This window comes from Podarcis muralis, chromosome 1, assembly GCF_964188315.1.
Source record: "Podarcis muralis chromosome 1, rPodMur119.hap1.1, whole genome shotgun sequence".
NCBI classification, from domain to species: Eukaryota; Metazoa; Chordata; class Lepidosauria; order Squamata; family Lacertidae; genus Podarcis; species Podarcis muralis.
The window spans coordinates 30,793,457-30,817,770 of NC_135655.1; the positions used below are offsets into that span (position 1 = coordinate 30,793,457).

Below are 24,314 nucleotides of genomic sequence, written 5' to 3' on the forward strand. Positions count from 1 at the left end.
CCCAAGACATCAGTCTTTCCCAGAAATAATCTCTGGCAGCCAGATCCTCTCTAACTTTCCAAGAAGCCATTCTCCGTCAGCTAAGGTTATTTCTCATCTTTAAAGCAAGATTGATCCTCTAAACCTTCAAGGAATGTATCTGCGACATTCTTCATGTTTTAGAGAGACAAAAGTATCAGAACACTGCACTAACAAATCTGAACTGCAGAACTGGGGAAGCTTTTTTTTTTTTTAAAAAAAAAAGCCCAGTAAATATTAGTAAACACCTAGAAAAAGATTTCGAGTGAGTCACATGAGAAGCAGCAGAAGAGCAAGAGAGGGCTTGTGCCAAAAGAATTTTGAACGAAGTAGAACTAGGTTAGAGCCTTTTACCCCCTTGGCTAATTATTTTCCTCCCTTCCCCCATCTGCAAACATTGGCATGTGCAGCAAAGAATGCAGCATATGAAGGCTGGGTTCAGAAACACTGCACAGGGCTGAGGCAAAAATACCTGGCAGCTGCTAAAACGAAACTTCAAAGACTCGGCTCACTTTGAAAACACATCAGGCAGGAGCCACTCTTCCCCCACAGCTTCCCGAGGAGCCTGTGGGAAACTTAACCACTTCAGCATGTTTGGCAGCCTCCAAGCCCATCCAAGCAGGTGATAGCGAGAAACTGAACGGCAAGAGGAGCATCAGGCAACACTTTCCCTGCACTCCGGGTCTCACTTCCAACAGGAAACACCTAGGACAAGGGCCATGAAGGTACAGGTTTGCCACCAGTAGTAGATAAAACCCAGAAGTGAGTAAGTGTGTCAACAAAGACACAGGTGCGAATAGAGGAGACAAGATAGGATCGCTTAGTAATGCACTGATAGCTGGCACTTCTATGCACATAGTAGCACATAGTTCCTGCTTTCATTCTTCAGAGTTACACAGGCATCTTTTTTCCACACACAACCTCTTACAGTTGTTCAGAACAGCAAAAATGAGTTGCAAGGGCAACTCCGATTCTAACTTCTGCATAAATCAAGATATTGATTCAAATACTAGATCAGCTGAAAGAGTTTCACTATCAGTCTCCATCTTTAAAACTGACAAAACATCTCAGATCCACATGCCTCCACACTTGGAGGCAATAACGCTTCTGAATACCAGAAGCCACACAAGGGGAGAATGCTCCTGTCCTGGGGTTCTGCTTAATGGTTTCCCACTGACCACTGTGAGAACAGGATGCTGGACTAGACAGAATGGGCCTTTAGCCTGATCCAGCAGGTTCTTCGTATGTTATTTTATAGGCAGAGAAGGTGATTTAACTCTTTACTTCATATCACTCTCTGATGTTGTAATGGAAAACAAGGCGAAACAAAAGTGAACTAATGGCATAAGATTACAGGATCTCAACAGACTGAATATTTGTGTCCAAGACCACAACTTCACTCTTTCAGGTTACATCCTGCGGTGACCTGGAAGTACCAGAAAGGGTTACTTCCGGGTTTCGCCGCTCGTGCATACGCACAAGTGCTAAATCGCGCATCGCGCCGTGCACCTGCGCAGATATAGCGCTTCAGGTTGCGCTCTTTTCATGTTGCGAACGGGCCTCCAGAACGGATCCCATTCACAACCAGAGGTACCACTGTATTGTCCCTGAATGGATGTACTGGAGAACAAATGAAGATGATGATAAAGCAACTCCAGGTGTTTTAAGCTGAACATTTTGGCTTCTGCCATGAAAATGCTTGGTGTCAAATTCTATACTTGTCTTTCTAGAAATCTGCTTGCCACATAGCTAGCAACAGAAATGGGGGAGATATTTCGGTTAGAAACCTAGTTTACTGCATTCAGTATAAAGTGCACCATACAGCTGTTTGCACCAAGATCAAATAAGATATACATTGGCCAGGTGCAAACATCAGAGCTTTGAGAACCAAGTACAGCAACTTAAGGCTGAGGTTATGAAATTAGAGTAGGGAGCATTATAGTGAAAGCAGCTGAGGGTATTCCCTAGAGAGCAGCATATAAATAACTAGAGCAAGCTCCAGCAGCTTTTGTTCAAGGAAGATAGTGAAGTTGGCATTGGTAAAGCCGAATCTGAGACCTCTTAAACAACAAAAGGCTCCTACTGATTAAAGTACCTGAGATCACATGACCCAGAAACAAAGGAGTTATTGTCAAAATGGGAATGATACACCTCTCTGAATGCAAGGTTGCCCTCTGCAATCTTTGGGTGAAGGGCGGTGAAGAAATTTATAGTGTCAATGTCACACAAACTGGCAATTTGTACTTGTGGCAGTTAATTCATATTACTAAACACATATTCAGTATAATTATATAGTATAAATATATAATATAGTATACATATTTATATAGTATATAATATAGTATATGACTAAAACAGAAGCAATATGGACAAGCTCTAAATTAATTCAGATGTTGAGGAGCAGCAAAATGTTGCAAGGTTCACTTTCTGCAAATAACTGCCTAACTCCCTCTTCTCTTTTCTGCAACCCTTCACATCAACAACTCAATCTGTCCTTCGGCTTGTGCGATGAAAGGTTTTTTTAAAAAAAAGAAAACCGAGAAACTTATATATTTATGAAATATTTTGTAACAGTAACACAACCGATGGCTGGAGGAGGCTCGCTTTAATAAAACGAAGCCAAGAATCTAACAGCAGATAGAGTGGATTCAATCGCTATAACATGCATTAATCTCCCTTCTCCCTTCTTTTCTTGCGTGCATCAGGTTTGGGGATCAAACTGGTAGTTTCTTTTGGAAATCTGTATGTTCTATGCTATAATTTGATACCTCATTCATATAACCATGGAAAGTGCCTCCCCAACACCTCTCTCTCTCCCTCTCTCCCTCTCTCTCTCTCTCTCTCTCTCTCTCTCACACACACACACACACACACACACACACACACACTCTTTCCTTCAAGTATCTATTTGCAAACAGAGCAGCAGAGAAATGTATGGCAGTTGCTGCAGTATCAGCATAATCTGACAAACCAACAGCCCATTCCTAATCAAATTTACTCAGCAATGTTACAGGTATGCACACTATAGCCAGAACCAACTGATACAATTTAATTTCATTTGGAGTGGAAGCTAATAGGGGTGGGAGATTCAGTTTTGAAGCAAAAGTGGAAACTAAAGGGGGGGAGGGAACCCATACACTCAAGCCCTATGTCAACCACTGGCAATAAAAAGAACACTCTTTGTAAGCAACTCAATGACTGTATTCAATCACTGTTTGGTTTGGAGGGGCAGGAACAATCTCTGGACTCATGAGGTCTCTCCTGCCCTTAGCGCCTGGCTTAATGGAATACTCCCTGGCTTGATCAAGCCAGAGTTTGCAATCCTAGTTTGGAAATCATGCTCAAAATTTTGCTGTTGTGTCTGAACCAGCAAGCTGACTGGCCAAACCAGAAAGTTTTCCATTAAGATATGTACATGAGAAGAAGAGAAGGGAGCACAAGGTTCATTCCCACTCCTCCAAACCTTAGTCTGGGAGATAAAAAAAAATGTGATGACTAAATGAAGCAAACTAAAATCTCAGTGGTAAGTTTATGAGCAGCAAAAAGATCCAGCAAAGGTTAATACAGACGTTCTCATAAAAGACAACTAAATTTACTGTGACATAAACCTTTGTAGGAAGGAACCTTCATCAGATACAGATTGCACTGAGATGGAAAACAATTATGCATTCCCTAACTTGAAATATTGTCATCCAGAGAACCAAAAAGCTAACATATTAATATGAAAGAGTGACCAGTAGAGGGAAAGAAGGGAAGCCCAAATATTATATGGCCTCTGCTGAAAAATCAGCTGCCTTTGGCCTTCCTTCATTGTCACCTACTTGAAGTCATTCCATCAGACCACCTGAACTGTAAATTTAGGTGTTGGTGCTTGAAATTTCTTTTTTGCTCTTCCCATCCCAGCCCCTTTTTTCCTTACGTGTTATGTCTTTAGATTGTAAGTCTGAGAACGAGACTTTCTTACTAGTGATTCTTGTGAACTGCCCTGGAGCCCTTTCAGCTAAAAAGTGGGCTAAAGATGTTTTAAATGGCTAAAATGCTTTAACTAAATAAATAAATAAATAAATAAATAAATAGTTAAATAAATAAATAGATTGTTGGCAATCAAGGAAAAAATAGTTAAAGCTATGACCCCAAAAATAAATAGAGGAAAATTTAGAGAGGTGAAGCTGAAGTAAACTAATTTTTGATAACTAGGATGAATTAGTGAAAGGGAAGATGTATGATTTTCATCCCTTCCATTTATCCTTCTTACAGCTGCGATCTGAACAAAGCTTGAAGCCAAGAAAAGCTAAGCATAAGGACAATGGGAATGAAAAGAATGCTACCCTGAAAGTAAGCTGAGGAGTGACGATCAGCTGTTAATTATCTGGGTGCCACATATTCCAAAAATATAGTACTGTACATGTATATTACCCTCACTTGTCGCAATCAGAAAGAAACTGAGCAGGAAGAGTCCCGCCTTCATAGCCAAGTACCCTTGCCCTGGGGCAGACCTCCATGCCAAGGTTTTTTCCAGCATCCTATCTCTAGAAGGTTCATAATGCTGCTCTGTGCAGGTGCAGAACTAATATGTACAACAGCACAGAGACCTCAGAGAAGGAAGTTTACCAAGTGCCCAAGTAGATGTCACCCACCATAAATGAAAGCCATGGGGATAACATTCTGTCAACTCTCTTCCCAACCATCGCTTGAGCTATTGTTGTTAACTCAGAATACATGGCCAAAAGTGGCTCTTGGAACTCACTGCACTCTACCTAACTCTCTGGCAACTAATATCCCTGATTACCTTGGAAAACTAACTGCTCATTAGTGCCTGGAAATCTGAGGTTGCAGGGTCAGGCCTCAAACCGCTGAGAGATACAGTGGTACCTCACAAGATGAATGCCTCGCAAGACAAAAAACTCGCTAGACGAAAGGGTTTTTTGTTTTTTGAGCTGCTTCGCAAGACGATTTCCCTATGGGCTTGCTTCGCAAGACGGAAACATCTTGCAAGTTTGTTTCCTTTTTCTTAACACCGTTAATACAGTTGCGACTTGACTTCGAGGAGCAACTCATAGAACGCGGTGTGGTAGCCTTTTTTGAGGTTTTTAAAGACTTTGGTGATTTTTGAAGCTTTTCCAAAACTTTCCTGACACCGTGCTTCGCAAGACGAAAAAAATCGTAAGACGACAAAACTTGCGGAACGAATTAATTTCATCTTGCGAGGCACCACTGTATAAGCTTCCTGCTTTACCTCCCATTGAGGCCCCAGGCTGCCAAAGCCAAGACTTGAGGCTGCAAAAGACAACTGTCCACAAAACTGTGCCATCCCACAATAATGGGCTCAGAACTATTTCAGAAGAGGTGGAGGTACAACTGGAGCTGCCGACACAGGTTTCTCCAGTATGGTAAAGCCAATACACAGACAGTGCAATTTGTGCTGCTGTGGTTGCAAGTAGGTATTTGACCGTCTGAGTGGATAAGCCAAACTGAGTCAAAAGCCATGGGTTGCTATCCATCCCTTATGCCCTGTGGTGGCCCAGGAACAACTTGCCTTAATGCTCCTTCACTGTGATGGACAATCCTTCTAGAGAAACAGTTCATAAAAAGCTGCCTTCAATCGTCAGACCACTGGCCCACTTAGCTCAGGAATGCCTACTCTGACTGACAGCGACTCTCCAGTGGTTGAGACCGGGGCTTTCCCAGTCCTACCGGGGGATCCTGGAGATTGAACATGATACCATTTCTAACACAGAGCTAAGATCATTCTCCAAATACTGGGTGGTTAAAGCTTCCTCAGAGAATAAACATAATTGGTGGCTACGGAATATGCAAGGAAGGCCATAAAAAGGATATTTTCCTCTAGTGGGGATGGCACTGGGTAGCACAGCAAAAAGCAGAGAATGAATAAGATGAATTTAGGGCGAAGGAACTATAGCCAACCAAAGCTGTGACTTCTGGAAAACCCTTGGGTTCTGGAAACTTTAGTACACAAAAAACCTTATCTGTTTTCTCAGAAGCAATTCCTACTACTGTGCTCAATGGGCCTTACTCACTGTTGTGTTTAGGATCACAGCCATTCCTTTGTATGGGGCTTAAAATGGGAACAGAGAGGAAGGGTGTTTTCATAGAAACTCTACAGCTTCTCCCACGCTAGGATTCTTCTAGTTAATCAGAAGATGTGGCAGCTGCAATGTTTGCCATGTCAAGAGCATGTGACCAGAGAACAGAGAGTGTTGGGGCCAGTGCAAGCAGTGAAGGATAGTGGACAGTAGAGCAGTCACAGTAGCTCAGCAACGATCTGATGAGGGATGAAACAACAACAGAAGGCTGCATACTTTAAATTCAGAGGGACAAAAAGTGTGAGGCCACTGAATAAGTCACCAAATTGGGCCGGGGGGAGGTGTTCACTTACAAATTGAAGTTCTGCTTATAAAAATGTATTATTGGAGGACAGGGAGGTGTCTCATTTTAGTTCTGCTTTGTGTGAGAACTGAATAGTTTGGGTGGGGGATTGGTGGGGGCCATAAAGGCGCAAATTTACCACCCCTTATCTGATGTTTCTACAAATCTAAAAACACAGAAATAGAAACAAACAGCAAGAAACATAGGAAGTGAGGATCTGCCAGAAGAATTAGCACTTTCTAGATGTAGGCCAGTGCTTAGAAAATGGACAGATGAGTACAAGTAGCTTCAGTAATCCAGTGTTGCTCAACTTTCCATGATATTAGTTACATGTTTTGATGCCTGTGCAAAATTCATCTTCGTGTCTGACCGACTTCCAATAGGACCCATGGCCCAGCACAAGAAATACTCTGAACTCTGTAATTCAGTGTCCAAGGGCAGGACCAGTAGGCTTGGAGTAAGTTTGACATAATCAACCTCTTACATCACATTTTTAGAAGCACCGGGGACTTACAGAAGTAACAAATGAAATATTATTGAAACTCTAAACAGGGGAGAGAGGGATCTTCAGATTCAAAAAGAACACGAATCTTCCATAATTCAGTCAATAGGTCTGTTTGGAGCATAGCCTCCAGGCCACTTCTGGAGTCTTCACACCTCAGAATTACTTTTCAAACAGTTTACTAACAAACCTTGGTCACAGACCAAATCAGTGGCCCCAAATATGTCTCCCTTTTCATTAGATTCAAGATTGAAAACTTTTTGTTTTCATTTCTCTGCTTCAGAGCAGTTATTTCATGAGCTTGATTTCACAAACTGAAACAGCACTAGAAAATACACCTATGATATGGTGCACCACCTCCACATACTAGGAACATTTATTATTGCTAATTCACTTATAGAACGTTCAAAAATACATGCATGCACACAATTTAGACAGGCTTATTCTCTACTGAAGCAATGTATTCTTTTGAATAATTCAGGAAAAGGAAGATCCTATCCTGCACAAATAGTAATAAAAAGGTAAAGGTAAAGGACCCCTGACAGTTTAGTCCAGTCACAAACATCTCTGGGGTTGCGACGCTCATCTAGCTTTACTGGCCAAGGGAGCCGACGTTTGTCCGCAGACAGTTTTTCCGGGTCATGTGGCCAACACAACTAAGCCGCTTCTGGCTAAACCAGAGCAGCACACGGAAACGCCATTTACCTTTCGGCCGGAGCGGTACCTATTTATCTACCTGCACTTTGACGTGGTTTTGAACTACTAGGTTGTCAGGAGCTGGGACCGAGCAACGGGAGCTCACCCCATCGCAGGGATTTGAACCGCCGACCTTCCAATCGGCAAGCCCAAGGCTCAGTGGTTTACACCACAGCACCACCCATGTCCCTACAAATAGTAATACCGTAGAGCTCAAATAAACTCTTGAAAAGGTAAAGAGGTTAAAAAAAAGTGAAAACTCAACTTAAAAACTTGTGTAAATTCTGCCTTTCTTGCTTTTCTACACACCCTCCCTCTCCACTGAGAACACACAAAAATGTTCAGGCTACAAGAGCAGAAGAGAAATCTGCCTGCCATCAGAGAGGCAGACAGCCCAAAAGGCTTTGTCTTTCCCATTGGCCAAGTGCCTCAGTCAGTTGGCTTGCCTTGTTCCTAAGCAGATAGGGAAGACACTTCCCTTTTAGAAGACTTTCCATGGAAGAGAAAAGGGATTCTGAATTTTACTATCAGAAAAAAATACTGTTCAGCTGATACTGTTACCTAATCTGCACCATCTCAGCACTGAATACATATCAAAAGCTTATTCTCAGGTTTCATTGTGGAATCAAATGGAACCTCCCATCTATTATACCTGTTCAAACTGCAGCTACATTTCAGTCACTGCCTTGCAAACTAGTCATATTGAAAAGCATTTCCACACACTGTATTAGTATTCTCAGTCTAATGTTGTTAACTTACCTCACTGTCAAAGATGCAGGCCTGATGTCACCGGTGTGTGCTTGAAAGGCCCAAAATGAGTTTCCTTGGTTGAGAGGTGATCGGTAACTGGGAGAAGTTACATTTCCTCTGTTTATAGCTCCACTCATCAGATTCAAATTTGTTAACTAAAAACAAACAAGAAAAAAAGGGGAAGCACTTTAAGAGATTTGACGAAGTTTGGATTATAATATATTTGAGTGAAGGTATTTTCATTGTCTAACACAAGGGTGCTGTTGGACCACACCTCTCAGCATCCCTGACTACTGGCAATGCTGGCTGGGGTATTGGGAATCAATAATACCTTGAAGGCCACAGGTGCCCAATCCCTGGTCCAACAGATACTGTCTCTATATGTTGATAGTCAGTGGGGTGTAGGGCAGGGTAGTGGAAAGGTAGTTGTATTTAAGTCTGGGAAGACCCTGGTTCAAATCTCCATTCATCCACAAAGCTTACTGGATGACTTTGAGCTGGGCACTGACTTTCAAGTTATCCTACCTCAGAGATTGGGCGGGGGGGTGGGAGGCCATGTATGCTACCTTGAAATCCACTGAGAAAGGACGGGATGAAAATGCAACAACAACAAAAGAAAATATTTATAAATATGGCATCATTGTTCTTTGGCGTTTATCCCTTTCCTTTCATCACTGTAATGGTTAAGATGAATGACACAAATAGTCTATGAACCGAACTGTGTTTTCTTCGATTCTGATCCAACCCCACCCTATCCCAAGAGCTCAGGACTTGTTGCAACATTATTCAAAACCAGAGCATAAAAACAAAAACAAAAGATAAAGCTCCCAAAGCATCAATGGAGTAAAGATAAGTCTTGTGTTAATAGACACCATGGTTTTGACCCACCTCTGCAATGCTTCATCTGAGATGAACCTCTGGAGAAAAGAAAAAAATTCCCTAAGAGCCAAGTAGCTACAAATATTGTCTCTCAGCATTCTTCTGCCATTATAAAGACAGTAAGAGTTAGGTGGACTCTTGGTGAGATTCAGTATGTTTGAGGATAATCCACAACATTAAGACTCCCAAAAGGACGATAGTGTGATTTTGAAGAGCACTCTTTCTCTCTCTCTCTCTACTGGGATATCCCTGCTAAACTCTTCTGACACCTTCTTACTTCTACTTTGTTGGTGCAAACATTCTGCCACCTATTGTGCAGCCGCTGTATCAACACATAAACGAAAGATGGAAAACTTAACCAAAACCCAACTAGCAAGCTGTAGTGACATTTATTTATTTATTTAGTCTCTTTCTCTTGCCCCAGGCAACCCAAATTTATATTACGAGATTATGAGTGGCTCTAATTGGAACTAGGAGATCAAAAAGTCAGCTCAGAAAATGCCCTGCCCAACCCCCGCTAAAACATAACAAAAAACGCAAAGATTTTTTGAAAATCTGAAAGCAGCATTAAAATGTGCACTTTGCAAATGTAATCAGACTGAAGAATTTGTATTTTCATAGTGCAGAATTTGTGCATTTGTGGATGCACACAAGCCTGTAATGCATAAGATTTAATTTCTAGTAAAGAAGTGCTGCATGAAGACAGCTAAAATAAGATCTCTCCCAGCAGCATCAATGTGCATTTAGTCAGCTGTTTCACCACTCTATCCTATTCCTCCCCATCTGTGCTACCTTGTTGCATTTTCCCTCCAATATCAAAACACCGTTTATTTTAAAGTTGTCTTTCCAAGTAAGGCAGGTGTGTAAACAGTTGAGTGTGGCGGGTAAGGACATTTCACACATTCCATGTAGACAGGTGTTTAAATTACAGCAGAATTAAATACAGGCAATGGATTCAAAGGAGAGCACACAAGGCATATTTGAACCAGCCCACCAGCTTCGTTCATTTTGATAGTTACTCCTCCATGCCCTGATTTGTTTCAGCTGCTATAATTAGCCTGCCAGCTTGGTGGATTCCTTGGGTAGCCCGTAATACTTAAGCATCTGTACAGCAGCTCTGCTTTGAATTATCTGATAGTGACAGTCTTTCCCATTCAGTTAATGAACTTTCAGACTGTCATGGATATATGACGACATCACTCCCCCCCTTCTTCTTTTTTATTAAAAAAAATGCCAACAGGTCTTTTTAATTGTAATTCTTAAATCACAAATAAGGAACAAAGTAGAAAACTCCTGAACAAATGAAGGTTTTTTTCACTAGAAAAGTTGTGGACGGGATGTAAGGAAGGGAAGGAAAACTGATTGCAGTGTTTCAGGCACATGAAATGAAAGAAACTATGATGATGAAGAAGAAGAAGAAGAAGAAGAAGAAGAAGAAGAAGAAGAAGAAGAAGAAGAAGAAGAAATTATTTGTTATATGAAGGTCTTGAAAGGACTTTCAATACAGCAAGCTTTGGCAGTATGTTAATAATACACAATATCATCCTAGTCTATCAAAAATCTGGATAAAAGGGCAAGTCTTTAGCAGGTGCTGAAAAGATGTCAAAGAAGGTGCTGGCCAGCCCTTGCTTGGGAGAACAATTCATAGATGAAGAGCCACCACTGAAAAGTGCCTCTTCCTTGTCCCTGTCCTGCCCCCTCAGCCTCACTCATAGGAGGGACCCAGAGAGGGGCCTAAGATGAAGATCTAAGAGTCCAGGTAGGTTGATGTTGAAAGAGGTATTCCAGATGATACTGGGGTCCTGACCTGTAACTGTCAAAACCTGCACTTTGAATTGGGCTCAGAAGCATAGAGGCAGCCAGTAAAGTTCAAACAGAATTGGTGTTATGTGGCCTCGAACTTGTCAACAGCTGGACATTCTGCATTAATTGAAGCTTCTGAACAGGTTGCAAAAACAGCCCCAGATAAACACATTGCAACAATCCAACACTGATTGGTTTACAATCCAATTGGGCTGTAGTTTGGATTATAGTAGTCAAGTTATCCTTGTCTAGATACGGTCACAGTTATGCAAACAGGCTAAGCTGATGTAAGGTACTCTTGTGTCACCGAGAACCCTCAAACCCACATTCAGTGCTTCTCATCTCTCATGGCCAATCTTTCTATAGAAAGGCAAGTTAACATGAAGTGTATTTATGGCCAATAATGGGGGCAGGGGAGAGGGTATAACTGCACTAGTGCACTATTCCCTGGCCTTAAGACTTGTAGTATCTAATTGTGGATAGGGGGCGTCTTGGGGAGAAAAAAAGGCCATTCTGTTGTCGACTGAGGCTCATTTTCAGCCACACCCATACAGTACAGATCTACCCTTAGGCAAGTTCATTTCATGCATACATTTGTATTTAAAACTATAAGCCAGAGGAAAATGAGAGCAAAGACTAAAGGGCTAGAGAGGTGTGAAATCTGTGTGTGTACCAAAGTTGATCTGGCTAAAGGCCCATGACATTCCTTCCCTGCTTGCTGAGCTTACCAGCTTACAGGATATGCACATGCATAAAAAGCATAAGTGTTCTAGTCTCCAGAAAACGTTCCAGACAAAGACCTGCCAAAGACATTCCTGGGAAACCTGACAAACTTGCAGATTCGTTTGTAGTTTCTCCAGCGTATGCATCCATTTAACAATAATAAAAAAAAGGAGTTTGTGCTGCAGTGGATGGTTACTTGCCTCTTGCTGGTACTGAAAAGTCAGGCTCTGAATTAAGTACTCTCAGCTTCAAAACTTCTCAGTGGGAGCTATTTCAATAGGGCATAGATGTGCCAAACGTTTGATGATCATGGAATAATCCTTCCCACAACAGAAGTTCCTTGAAGCTCAGCTTGGTTCAACTGGCGGCCTCCTTCAAATCACAAGGTCCATTCCAACTGCACAAAAGCTGCTGCAGCTGGAATACAGCAGGAATGGTGGTGCTCCAAAGACACCTTTCTTCTTTTAAAGCACTGGTCTGCAGCTGGTAGGTCATGACCTAGAAATGGGTCATGCCCTGACTTCAGGTGGGTCACATTCACCAAGTTAAAAAGTCACAAAGTACAGAGAAGAAGAAACACAGTGGGGAGGGTGTCAGGCAGGGAAGGAGAAACTTGGGGATCCCCACAATAAATAAAGTAAGTCTCAAGTTCCAGGTTGCAGGGGAAACCGCACTTGGGTCTGAAAACTTTGAAATTACTTTTCTAATGATCAATTTCCTAACATGAGACATCTTACTGAAGTTGCTGCAAGCCAGTATTAGTGGAATGACATGATTCAGCAAAGAAGAGTGACAAAAATGTAAAGCCAAAACAATGTAGAAGAAAACAGAGCACTTTGGGATGCCATTAAAAATGACTTGTCTCATCCAAGAGATTAAATCATTTCAGCATAGACTATGTTATTCACCTGCCTCCTTCATTTTACAGCCATTGGTCCAATCTCCACCCAGAACGTGCTGGTCAGACAAAATCACACTGTAAAACTACAGGTCAGGCTTTGAAATGATGGGTACCTAGCAGAAGGCTGTTACTGTAAACCCACAACAGTGGGTTATTTGCACTCCATATAGTTCTATGAGGAATGACCAGTTCCTCTAATTATCTCCCTACCAGAATGAAAACATGTGAATATTTTAAATACTTGTCTTTAACTGCTTTTTACTGATAATTTCATTGTTTCATTCTTTCTGCAAACTCTGAGATTTTATTACAATCAAGCAGTAGATAGATGTTGTGAAATAAAATAAATAAAATAAAACTTGAAAGGAATATGTGCTCATCGTCCTAGGGATAGATCATCACATTTGCAGGAAACCTGGCTTCAATATTTGAGCACTGGCTGGCTTAGATAAGAAAGATACATCTCATTCCCTCACTTGGGTGGTCTGGTTTTATGCCTGTGATCAAACTCTCTGGAAGGAAGAGCTGGAACTGTTCCTAGTGATAGCCAGCCCTAAATTCTCACACATTTGTTCATGGACAAGGGCAGCCAGTGCTCCTACTAAATTCTCCCTTCTCTTTATCAAGTCATGTCAATTCAACACTGCCTATTTGCCATCTATGACCACCAAGCACAGCAGATTGGAAGACAATAGCAACAGGCTACTGCTTCTTGCCCCCAACACATACATAAAAGTACCATAAATACCTTACACAGATCCGATACTGCAGCACAGCATATTGTACAGAAAGGATAGGTAATTAAAAAAAGAAAAGAATCTGCACCCCCAAATGCATATCACCTCAAGTCTTACTAAGCAAAAAGGGAGGTAGCTTATTAAACAGTTGTTGTTAATTAATGGAGTTAGTTTATTAAACAGTTGTTGTTGTTGTTGTTGTTGTTGTTGTTGTTGTTGTTGTTAATTAATTAAATTTTGAACCAAAAATTTTATTGGCTTTGACCAACTAGAGACCAGAAGACTAGGATCATTAATGGACAGTCTAGGACTGAAGCCGAAAACAATGAAAAATTACTTTCAAACTGCTCAGTCACAACTACTTCAATAGCCTTCTATACAGAAAACCCTATCTTGTCTAAAAGGAGGAAAAATAGGAAATGGAAGGAGTGAAAGGAAGGAGAAGGAACAGACTCGTTAGCACAGAAAAACAGAAGCAAGAGCACTTTAGCAGATCCACCACCAGTTCCAGGCAAGCAGACTAGCCTTCAGGAATGGTAACTCTTTTCCATATAAAGTTGCACATTCTTGTGGGCACCTAATTCCATAACCGCTACCAAATACCAGTGCTAAGCAATCGCCTTAGTTGCCTTTATTTCTATTTGTAATATAGTAACTTAGATCATGGTTAATTTCTACCTCTACAAGCAATATCTGCTTGACAGTTACAGGGATTTGACAGCGATAAAAATAACAGTGGCTGCAAAGCTTTGCTTGCTGTCTTACTTCTTGTTGTAATTAGGAACTCAGTCTTGGAAACTGTTTAATCACATAACAAGTATAACTACTATGCTGCTTCATCACACTAGAAAGAGAACCCTGCCCCCACCAGAGAGTTGTGAAGATGCCACTGCTGCTGCCTCACACCATCCCTTCTATTTTAGCTGCTACACCTATTCTCTCAAAACAGTAGTTTCCTCATTTCCTCCAGAAGGATCCTTTGCCCAGACAGGGGAGATCCAAGGCTGTTTGAGCAAGTTGCCTGCTGCTTTAAAAAGATAGGTCCACCTATTGGGAAGGTCAGGTTGGTGTGGGGTAACTATAGGAGTTCTTTCTGCTCCTACTTCATCTGAATGAATGTAGGAGGGGGAGAGAGTAAATCAGCTCTCTGAAGCTTCCTGTGACCTGGCTAACCATACTAAATCATGGTGGAAGGGAACCCCCTCCCTCCTTTATTCACAGTTTCAACAGTTGGTAGACTCTCCTTCATCCACAAGTCCCAACTGCGCAAACAAACCTCAATAATTTTATTATTCGCTTTCATGACAGCAGAATTAAAGATCAGATATTTGGGTATTTCATCACAGTCTGCTCTACTATTGTTTTCTTTTGAGCTGTGCCTCTGGCAGAACTGCATCTACATTTTATATGTAATGCTTCCAGTATCCTCTGGTGTAAGTCTAATTCAAAAAGAAATTATTTCCCTACAACATTTTGCCCTTGACAAGACCCCTTATGGACCAAGAGAGAACATAATGAGCATTTTAAAGTGATGTGATCAGGTATTGCCCAAGATCCATTAAAAACCATTAACTAGCGAAAACATTCTGTCCAAGCTCTCTCTCACTCATGCACAGACTTCGTTCCATAGAAGACTGCTGCCACTGTACCTGCTGTGTAAGGAGACTGATGTGACTGGAAGGAGAGTACTTCCTGGCTGCCTGCTTCTCTGCCAGTCTCTGCAGTTCTGTTGTAACAAGACCATGACTGTACTGCTTGCTCTCAGAAGAGGAGTCATCCCCATCCTTGTTAACTCTGGCAGATCCACCACGCTGTTTGCTTGGGCTGTGACTCCTTGAATCTGCTAAAGATGGTGAAAAAAATTACTTTGCAAGACTTTGTACTAGTCGGTAAAGAATCTGCCTTGTGTGTCTGAAAATGGCAAGAGACAAACATCTGCACAACCAATTAGAACCACGGTGTTTTCTACAGAACCTACTGATATATTCTCCTCTGAATGGCTGTGTTGCAGTTTCTACTGTTAAATTCTCTGGCTGATTCCAACTTCATACACCCTTCTTTGTGCACAAAACAGTTTAAATCTCCATTCTTTTTCTTTGTATCCTAATAAGGTTTAATATAGAACACTATGTTGACAGCCATCTGTCTAAGGAGACAATGGAGTGTGCATCCGGGAGTGAAGTCAAACATGCATTAGCAGCACCAAAGTGGCCTCCCCAGGGCACAAGCCTGGGCAGGGTGTATGGAGGTCCTGGGCTGCCCAGATGACAAGACCCCCCTCTTGGCCTCGCTGATGAGGTCCAAAGGAAAGCACAGGAAAACGTTTGGCACTAGTTTGGCTGCAGGAGTTGCCAGAAGGAGGCATACAAGGCACCATCCAACAATCTTAGGGACTCCACTCTGGATTTGTGTAGAGATTACTCCTTAGCCTTTTCTTCCACCAAAGAAGAAGGCAGCAGAGGTTTAGGATCAAATTTTCCTTCTCCTAGATGGGCTAACTTTCCAGGTTGATGAGCCCTGTCTGCCCCTCACTTCCACCTTCTTCACTGCTGCATCCATTATTGGTCTTGTATGCTCAATCTACAGGAGTGTGTCTTCACAGGCAGGGAAAGTCCCTAACTCACTAAGGGTTTGAGACCCATCAGCTACCCACACCTAGTTTAGCCAACCAGTTGAAGCTGTTCCCAGTGTGTGGCTACTGTTGCATGCTGACAGATTCTAGGAGCCACAAGTGAGAGCTGTGTGCAGGGTGGGGACCAAAGGTAGGCATACCACCTCAGAAGGAGCACAAAGTGTCCCCCACCAAAAGTACTATGCCTCCCCTAACACCCCATACACCTGCCAGAACACTACATCCTACTTATAAAGGACAAATTATAGGACTAGGGAAATTTAATTTTCTTGAAAAATGATGACTTGGAAAGTTGTAAAAACCGATAACCAAAAAAATGAACCAAGAAAAGGTATTCTGGTTTCTAAATGAAGCCATGGCTAAATATTACCATATTTTTATGTGTATAAGATGCTCTCCCATGTATAAGATGACCCAGAAACTAAGAAATCAATATTTTAATGACAGAGCGTGATCCATCGGCGCTAGGGGTGGGCATGCACCCGCCAGAGTGATGCAGCAGCTCCGACCTGCAGGGCACCCTTGAGTTGTTGAGCAATAGGCAAGCATCAGCCTTGCAAACGCATTCCAGCAGCTTCTACACGGCAGCCGCTGCTTCTTTTACCCCTGTTCATTCACCATCCGTGTATAAGACAACGCCCAATTTTTGACTAATTTGTTTTAGCAAAAAACATTATCTTATATATGGATAATAATAATAATAATAATAATAATAATAATAATAATAATAATTTATACCCCACCCATCTGGCTGGGCTTCCCCAGCTACTCTGGGCAGCTGCCAACATAATATTAAAAACACAATATATGGTACGTACTGTAGCAGAGTTATATTTAGAAGACAAAGTTAAACCGGAAGAAAAATAAAAACTCTGAGAAAGAAGCTTCAAAGAAAAACCTACCGTTGGAAATTTTGAAGAGGTGAAAGACAGGAGTTTGAAACAACAGAGTTAAGCTCACCAATACTACCACTGTGGGGTAGTATTGCCACTTCTTGGGAAATCTCAGTCTCATCTGAGCAGACTTTCTCTGCATTTCTCAGCTTTGGCACCTATCCCTCAGACTGCAAGCCTGAAACAGCTAAATCTAGCTAGAGCCTAACATCCCCTTCAACACCTAAAAGGTCACTGGGCCATTTGCAGTTCTATTGTCATCTCATCCTTGTCTAACAAAGCAGAGGTTCTCAAGCGGTTCAGGGGCAGAATCAGTCCCAATATGACAGCAGATGCAGGAAGAGCATGGCGTAAACAGCTGGCAATTACTGGCATTACTTCCTACTGATATTGAATCCTTCATTGCTAAATTCTCTGCCACAATGTTTAGTAATGAGGTCTCAGGAAGGCCTCCCCAGGGAGGGCACTTGAAAAGAGAGGAACCATCACAAAAATGTGAATGCAGGAAAGAAGTGCAGAATAGAACACCTAGAAATGCCATTGTTAAGAAAAATGCTGCAGTACTATTCTGAAGTGAGAGAGTTGCAAGCCACCAACATGAAAAGCTACCAAACTCAGAAACTGACAAGGAAAAAGAAACATTGTATGCAAGAAGCTCTCAGGTGCTAGTGGCCCAATTGGCAATTGAAAAGCACCGAGGATGTGAGAATATGCCATACCAAAAATGGCACCAGTCTCCATATTTAAACCCTTCATGTGTATCATTAGTGACAAAGTTCTGGGACAGCTGAGAGCTATATTGTCTGATAATGTGAGCAGAATAGCTACTTCACAGAACAAATACAGAATTATTCCAAGAAAAGAGCTATTAATCTGAGTCATCCATTCATACTTCAATGCAGGTTACTTTCTGTTGCTGCCCTACACTTTGCCCTAAGCAGTTTCACATGCGTAAACTTTAATCATCACTTCCTGGACTGCCGGGGATCACTGCCAAGCCGTGTCATGTGCCAACAGCAGCTAGATTGGAGAAGCAAAATGATCCTATATTTCTGGAAGTTGCCAAAATAATAATAATAATAATAATAATAATAATAATAATAATAATAATAATAATAATAATTTCACACATGTATTATTAATCTAGGACTTAACTAGAGGCCAATTTCTGAATCTGATTAGCTGTATTATTATTTTTAGCAAGCCATAAGTAAGTATTTCCCTAAATTTTGCTTGCATAGCCACATTCTGACCCACTGTGCCAATTCGAGCTATTCTGAATATTGCTAGACAGTAAAAATATTACAATACAGTGCCAGCTAAGCAGTCAGATATGGCTTACCCGCTTTTGCTGAAGCTGGTCGGGACAGTCTCTGGCTGTAGATCTGCAAAGCACTCTGAAAGGAAGAGAAGGGGCTGGCAGTGTAACTGCCAGACCGACAACGGTGTAAGCTTGCATTGTTTGAGGACAGGCGGGGTGTAATTTTTGCTGTGTTAGACCAGATGTCAGGTGCTGTGCTTTGGAGAGAAGGGGAAGGAGTCAGTCTAGAACCAGATGAAAAAGAGAGCCCTGGGCGATGATCAGGCACCTGTGCATTATCTGAGGCAGCAGGATGAGAGGATAGCTGGGAGTTGATGCTTTGTGGAAGGATGGCACTTGGAACAAAGGAAGACGTACTAAGGAGGCTGGGTTGCGGCACATTCTGTTCATCTTCTGCCGAAGAGGGCATCCCTATTTTTTTTGTAAAAAAAGACATATCCAATCTGATCAGAACATTGAAGTAAAACACAAATCTAGTACAGTGGTACCTTGGTTCTCAAACTTAATTCCTTCTGGAAGTCCGTTCCAAAACCAAAGCGTTCCAAAACCAAGGCGCACTTTCCCATAGAAAGTAATGCAAAACGGATTAATCCATTCCAGACTTCTAAAAACAACCCCTAAAACAGCAATTTAACATGAATTTTACTATCTAACAAGACCATTACCCATAAAACAAAAACAATAATCAATGTACTGTACTATAAAATAAGTAAGACAGTATTGTAGATGATAAAAATTACAATTACAATTCTTTCTTACCTGCACTGATGATAGTCATTGTTTGGATGGGGGGCTTTTATCCATTTCCACAGTTACATAATCAATCACTGGTTCCACACAGTTACAAAAACAAATTAACCAAAAAAGCCTCAAAAACAAAAACGCAAAATAAATAGCAAAAACAAAAGCGCCAAACTTAATCCATTCTGGAAGTCCATTTGACTTCCAAAATGTTCAAAAACCAAGGCACATCTTCTGATTGGTGTGCAGGGCCCCCGGAAACAATAGCCGACAGCCACATTGGACATTCAGCTTCTGAAAAGCATTCAAAAACTGGAATGCTTACTTCCGGGTGTTCGACGTTTGGGAACCAAGGCGTTTGAGTACCAAGGTGTTTGAGAACGAAGGTACCACTACATTCACTATTACGCTAGAGTAGCCTTTTACAAAATTGTGCAGAAGGACAATGGCTGAAATTCAACTGAGTTACTGACTGTGCGGAATGAGATCTGCTTGTGCTATGGGACTCCCCATCTTCCCCTACAAGTCCCACAAATCTGCTCTGGAAGGTTGAAGGAAAACCCATAACAGGTTTAGTGGGCCATGGGGGGGGGGGTAGAAAAGTCTTGTTGCGCAAGTAAACCTCATTGCCCCCCATATGCCCCACTTAGCGTTATATTGAATTCTATCTTATGTAAATAAAGGACATGAGATATTATACAAGGCAGACTACACAACCATTTTCCATAACATGCTTTTTCTACAACTGAATTTTTCAAATGAGTCTTATAAAATGATGACTATGCTCTATCTCAACTGCCTCTGAATACAAGTAGGGAGAATGCTGCAGCATTCAGGTCCTGCCTGCAAGCTTCCCATAGGCATATGGCTGAACAATGTGAGAACAAGATGCTGGACCAGGGCTGATAAGGAGTCCAGCAACATCTAAAGGGCCACAAGTTCTCCAACAGTGGACTTGAGTGCCTTCCACTTGACTGATCCATTGTTACTGACACCGTAATGGAAATATAGCAAAGAATTCTGACCATGATTAACTCTAGATTACGGGTTTAGAATTTGGGAGGAAATGACAATTTTTAGCATGTCAGCTGGCTGTTTATTCTGTTATAAATATTAATGTCAGTGGAAGATTTGTTAAGAAAGACCATTTATTGCTGTAGCCACCAATTATAAATGTGCCTGAATTCAAAGCGAAGCCATAAAATTCTGTCAGACTCTAACATCCAGCACCTGTTCCTAATGTTATGTATTGCTAGTTTAGTCCTCTCCATTGTTCTCACTCACTGGATAGTCTGGTTGCTTTGAGCTGGTCACTTCTCAGTTTCTCTGCCACATTTTCCTTTTCCACTGGGATTTCAGGTTGCTGTTTTGCAGCTTCTTCCACTGTTTCTGGCTGATCTGAAATAAAGTTTGGAATTGGGGGGGGGGGGCGGATTCCCAGTTATAACTCTGCTGGAGAACAGTATGCAACAAGGCTTTCCAATGTGTTACCCACCACTGTTTTTTAATATGGTAAATAACTTGACAGTATGTTACAAGCACAAATCCATTCCAGCACTGAAAATTATTGTCAATTTGGTATTTCCACACATCAGCTAGGGAGACTAAATTAAGTACTGCACCTATGTTTTTATATGCAGTGGAGAAAATTTATAAAATATGTAACCGCAGAAAGGAGGGGAGTGAAGCTGAAACAAATGTAGATCATTTTTGTATACATTTGTTCTTCTTTGTTAAGTGTATGTAAAATGAGAAAATGGAGGGGAGGGTTAAAAAAATACTGTGCCTATGTTTCTCCATCTCTTTGTGGGAAGTAACAATGATAAGCAGCAAAAAGTATGCTCACTTTCTTTGGTCTTACCTTCCAACTGGCTGGTACTATTCTGTGTAACTCCAGGATTTGTTCCCAGGAAGACACTTGCTGACTTATTCTTGTGTGTGTAAAAAGTCAACACCTCCTCAAGATCACTTTCGCTAAGATGTGAAAAGAGTAGAAAAGGAGCAAGTGGCAAGCTTTTACAATGTGGTGACAGAACTGAAATAGATACAGAGAGACTCTTGAAGCATCAGCATTGCAGGGGGGTAGACCAGATGACCCTTGGGGTCCCTTTCAACTCTACTCTGATTCTATGAAAGAGAGAGACACAGAAGGAAAAACTAACTGAAGACAACGATAGGTCAAATACCTCACCTGCTTCACTAATGAACAGATGGAGGAGCACAGGCTTATGCCTGCTGCTCCCAACCTTTCTGCATTCGACAGCACACGAGAGGGGAGTTTCTATGCGTGTAGAATTGTGCTCACATAAATCCCTTCACATGAACAGAAGCCCTACATAAAGGGTAGGGCAGTGTTTCCCAACCTTTTTTGGGCAAAGGCACACTTGTTTCATGAAAAAAATCTCGAGGCACACCACCATTACAGCCCCGTGACGTCAGCGCGCAGCGTCACGCCGGGAGGGACATGAATTGCTAGCAAATTACATAATCACCTCCTTGAGGGCTGGCTCATCTTCTCCGAAGGCAGAACCCCATTAATTAACAGCACAGACTCACACCATAGCCAAGACGAGGGGGGAAAACCTCAGTCATGCACAGTCATGCACATGTGGGGGCTAAATGAGGACGAAGACCGGGCAGAGAGCAGGGTTCAAATCACCCCACCTGGCCAGGACAATCCCTGGGTGCTCCCTTGGGCCACTCGCCTGACCCACCTCGCAGGGCTGTTGTTGCGAGGATAACACGGGGAGAACCACGCGCGCCCCCGGGAGCTCCTTGGAGGAGAAAGCGGGCGATGAATGCAATGCACGAAATATATGAGAGGCGACCAGGTTTTGCAGGTGAGGGGCCCCCGCCAGCCTCCGCTTCCAACACCCGGCGCAACGACGCCGAAGTTTCCCCCCGGGCTCGGCTCGGGGAGCAGCGCTGCTCCCCCCCGGCTCCCCTTCGCCCTCCCGGCTCTCTCTGCCGCCCACTGGGGACCCCCCTCACCTGCCAAGTCCGGAGCGCCAGTGGAAGTTGCATGCATGCATGCAGGGCGCCGCGTTGCCATTGCATTGCACTGCACTGCACTCCACTCCATGCAACGCCTGCACGCATGCATTGCCTTGCACGCCCGCCAAGGGGTCTCCCCGCGGTCCGATGCGTCCCCTCCGGCGCGGATGCAGCATTGCAAAAATAAAAAACCCCCGACGCAGCCCTACCTGGGGGGCAGCCTCCGCCTCTGCCGCTCCGGCTCCGCGGGGATCCCCGGGCTCTATCCTGCCGCCCGATCTCCGGGGGGCGCAGGCAGGCTGTGCGGGGTCTGCGCGGAAGAGCCCCTGCCTGCCCGGCCACCGCCGCTGCGCTCATTCCATGGCCGGGAGAAGAGCGCTTCAAACAAAACGCTCGGCCCGCCAGGCCACGCTGGGAAACGTAGTTTGCGCACCCCGCGCGGGCGCGGAGCCCAAGGGCGAGGGGACTACGGATCCCGGCAGCCCCCGCGCCGGGGACGGAGGGGGAGAGGCCGGGTGCAGGGATGGAGGGACGGGTGGGCGAGCGAGTGAGTGAGTGGCAGCCGCCAAGCCTTGGCCGAGAGCCAGGAAGGGCCTCCCCGGAGGAGGAGGGAGGCGCAGAGCGGGAGGGAGGGAGGGAACCCCAGGGGTCATCTAGTGATGGCGCCCCAATCGAAAATTTGACTTTAAAAAAAAATAATCTTTCAATTTTTTAATTTTTCCCGCGGCACACCAGGCAACATCTCGCGGCACACTAGTGTGCCGCGGAACAGTGGTTGGGAAACACTGGGGTAGGGAATATCCAGGCCACAGGCCAATCTTGGCCAAGGCTATTTCCCCCAAACCACACCCACTTATCAAACAGCTTGATTGGTGGGAGTGTAGAATTCGATTCTGCATTGGCTTACAGGTGCCTGTTCTGAGCTAGGAACAGGCAGCAGCAGCCAACGCAGCAGGATTTAACTCCCATTCATTGGATTATGAGCTTGATTCAAATTCTGCCCAGGGAACAGGCGCAAGCAGCCACAGAAAGCTTCTTTCTCCCCTTCATTCTCTGCCATCACCACTTTGAGGGGCACAAGAAAGAAACCTGCATTTCACAGGCTTTCCTTGGCTGCACATGCCTGTTACCGTTGCAGAATTTATCCCCCACATATCAGCTGCCATGTGGCATTTAAAAGTTCTGCTCATAGAAGAGGCCTATGCAGCTAAAGAAAGCCTCAAAATCCAGGGTTCTTTCCCACCTAGGGAGGGGTAAAAGAAGCCTTTTGCCAGCCCTCAGTGCATCCCAAACCACTGAGCAGAGTGCCAACAACTCCCCCTCTGCTGCAGTTTAAGATACGAGAACCTGGCACAATTATTCCTGCTTTAAGTAAATTCATACCTTGCCTTAGTAACAAATTTGTGAAAGCCTTCAGCATCTACCCCTTCCTCTTCGTCCTCCTGATTCTTCATTAACTTTCTCTGAGCCATTTGATCTGTTTCCTGCAAATAAGTAAAATTAAGTAACCTCTCAAACCAGCCTTTCTGCACATAAAGGCTTCCTGTGAGGGTCTATGTTCTACGTAACTTCAAGGCTGGATTACTGCAATGCATTACAGGTGAGGCTTCCTTTAAGACGGTTTGGAAACTAGTGCAGAATTCAGCGACCAGACTGCTGACGTGGAACAGTGTCCAATCATATACACTGATCTGGTCTAGCTGCAATGGGTGCCAGTTTATTACTGAGTCCAGTCTAACATGCTGGTTTTCACTTATAAAGCCTTATACGGCTTAGGATCCCAATAGTTTATGAACACCTCCTCTGACAGGAGCCTACCTGGACCCTGAGATTATAATCAGAGGTTTTTCTGCAAGTACATGCTCCAAGAGAAGTTTGGAGTGTGGTACAGAGAGTGGGCCTTTTGGCCCCCTCCCTATGGAATGCTTTCTCCAGGGAGACTCACCTGTGCCAACATCTTTTCAGCACCAGGCAAACACTTCTGTTTTCCTTGCATTTGACCATCTGCGCGGTTATCATAGCTATTTTTAATCTTTTGCTGATTACAACTGTGCAGGGAGGAATTCTGCTTTCCATTTTTATAATCGATATATAATTATTTTTGTGTTCTTAGAAAAAGTTTTGGGATCTGCATTGAATTAATTTCCTATTATAAGCGGCTTAGAAACTCTATAGTAGAAAGTGTTTGATAAATATAACAACAACAACACTGCTACATTACGTAACACTTTGGGTGCTTTCAGGAAGAGTACTTGGATGGAGGCTACGCAAGACCTCCACTTGGTGAACGTGACACTCCTAAGCCACACGGGGACTATACTGATCTTTAGGCTGACC

At 43.1% G+C, this 24,314-nt stretch overlaps 1 protein-coding gene across 11 annotated transcripts in view; it reads right to left on the reverse strand.

Moving 5' to 3' along the window:
• Positions 1-24,314, reverse strand: part of TTLL5 (tubulin tyrosine ligase like 5) — a 109,946-nt gene that overhangs the window by 32,094 nt on the left and 53,538 nt on the right. For 4 of the 11 annotated variants that reach the window (XM_077925429.1, XM_077925428.1, XM_077925423.1 and 1 more), the window contains 6 exons: positions 23,361-23,461; positions 20,845-20,957; positions 20,268-20,381; positions 18,264-18,653; positions 15,046-15,239; positions 8,363-8,508 (listed from right to left, as the gene is read on the reverse strand). In XM_077925429.1, the coding sequence (XP_077781555.1) occupies positions 8,363-8,508; positions 15,046-15,239; positions 18,264-18,653; positions 20,268-20,381; positions 20,845-20,957; positions 23,361-23,461 (1,058 nt within the window). Of the gene's footprint in view, positions 1-8,362; positions 8,509-15,045; positions 15,240-18,263; positions 18,654-20,267; positions 20,382-20,844; positions 20,958-23,360; positions 23,462-24,314 lie in introns of those variants that run through there. The other 7 variants (XM_077925437.1, XM_077925436.1, XM_028719269.2 and 4 more) reach the window with 7 other exon arrangements.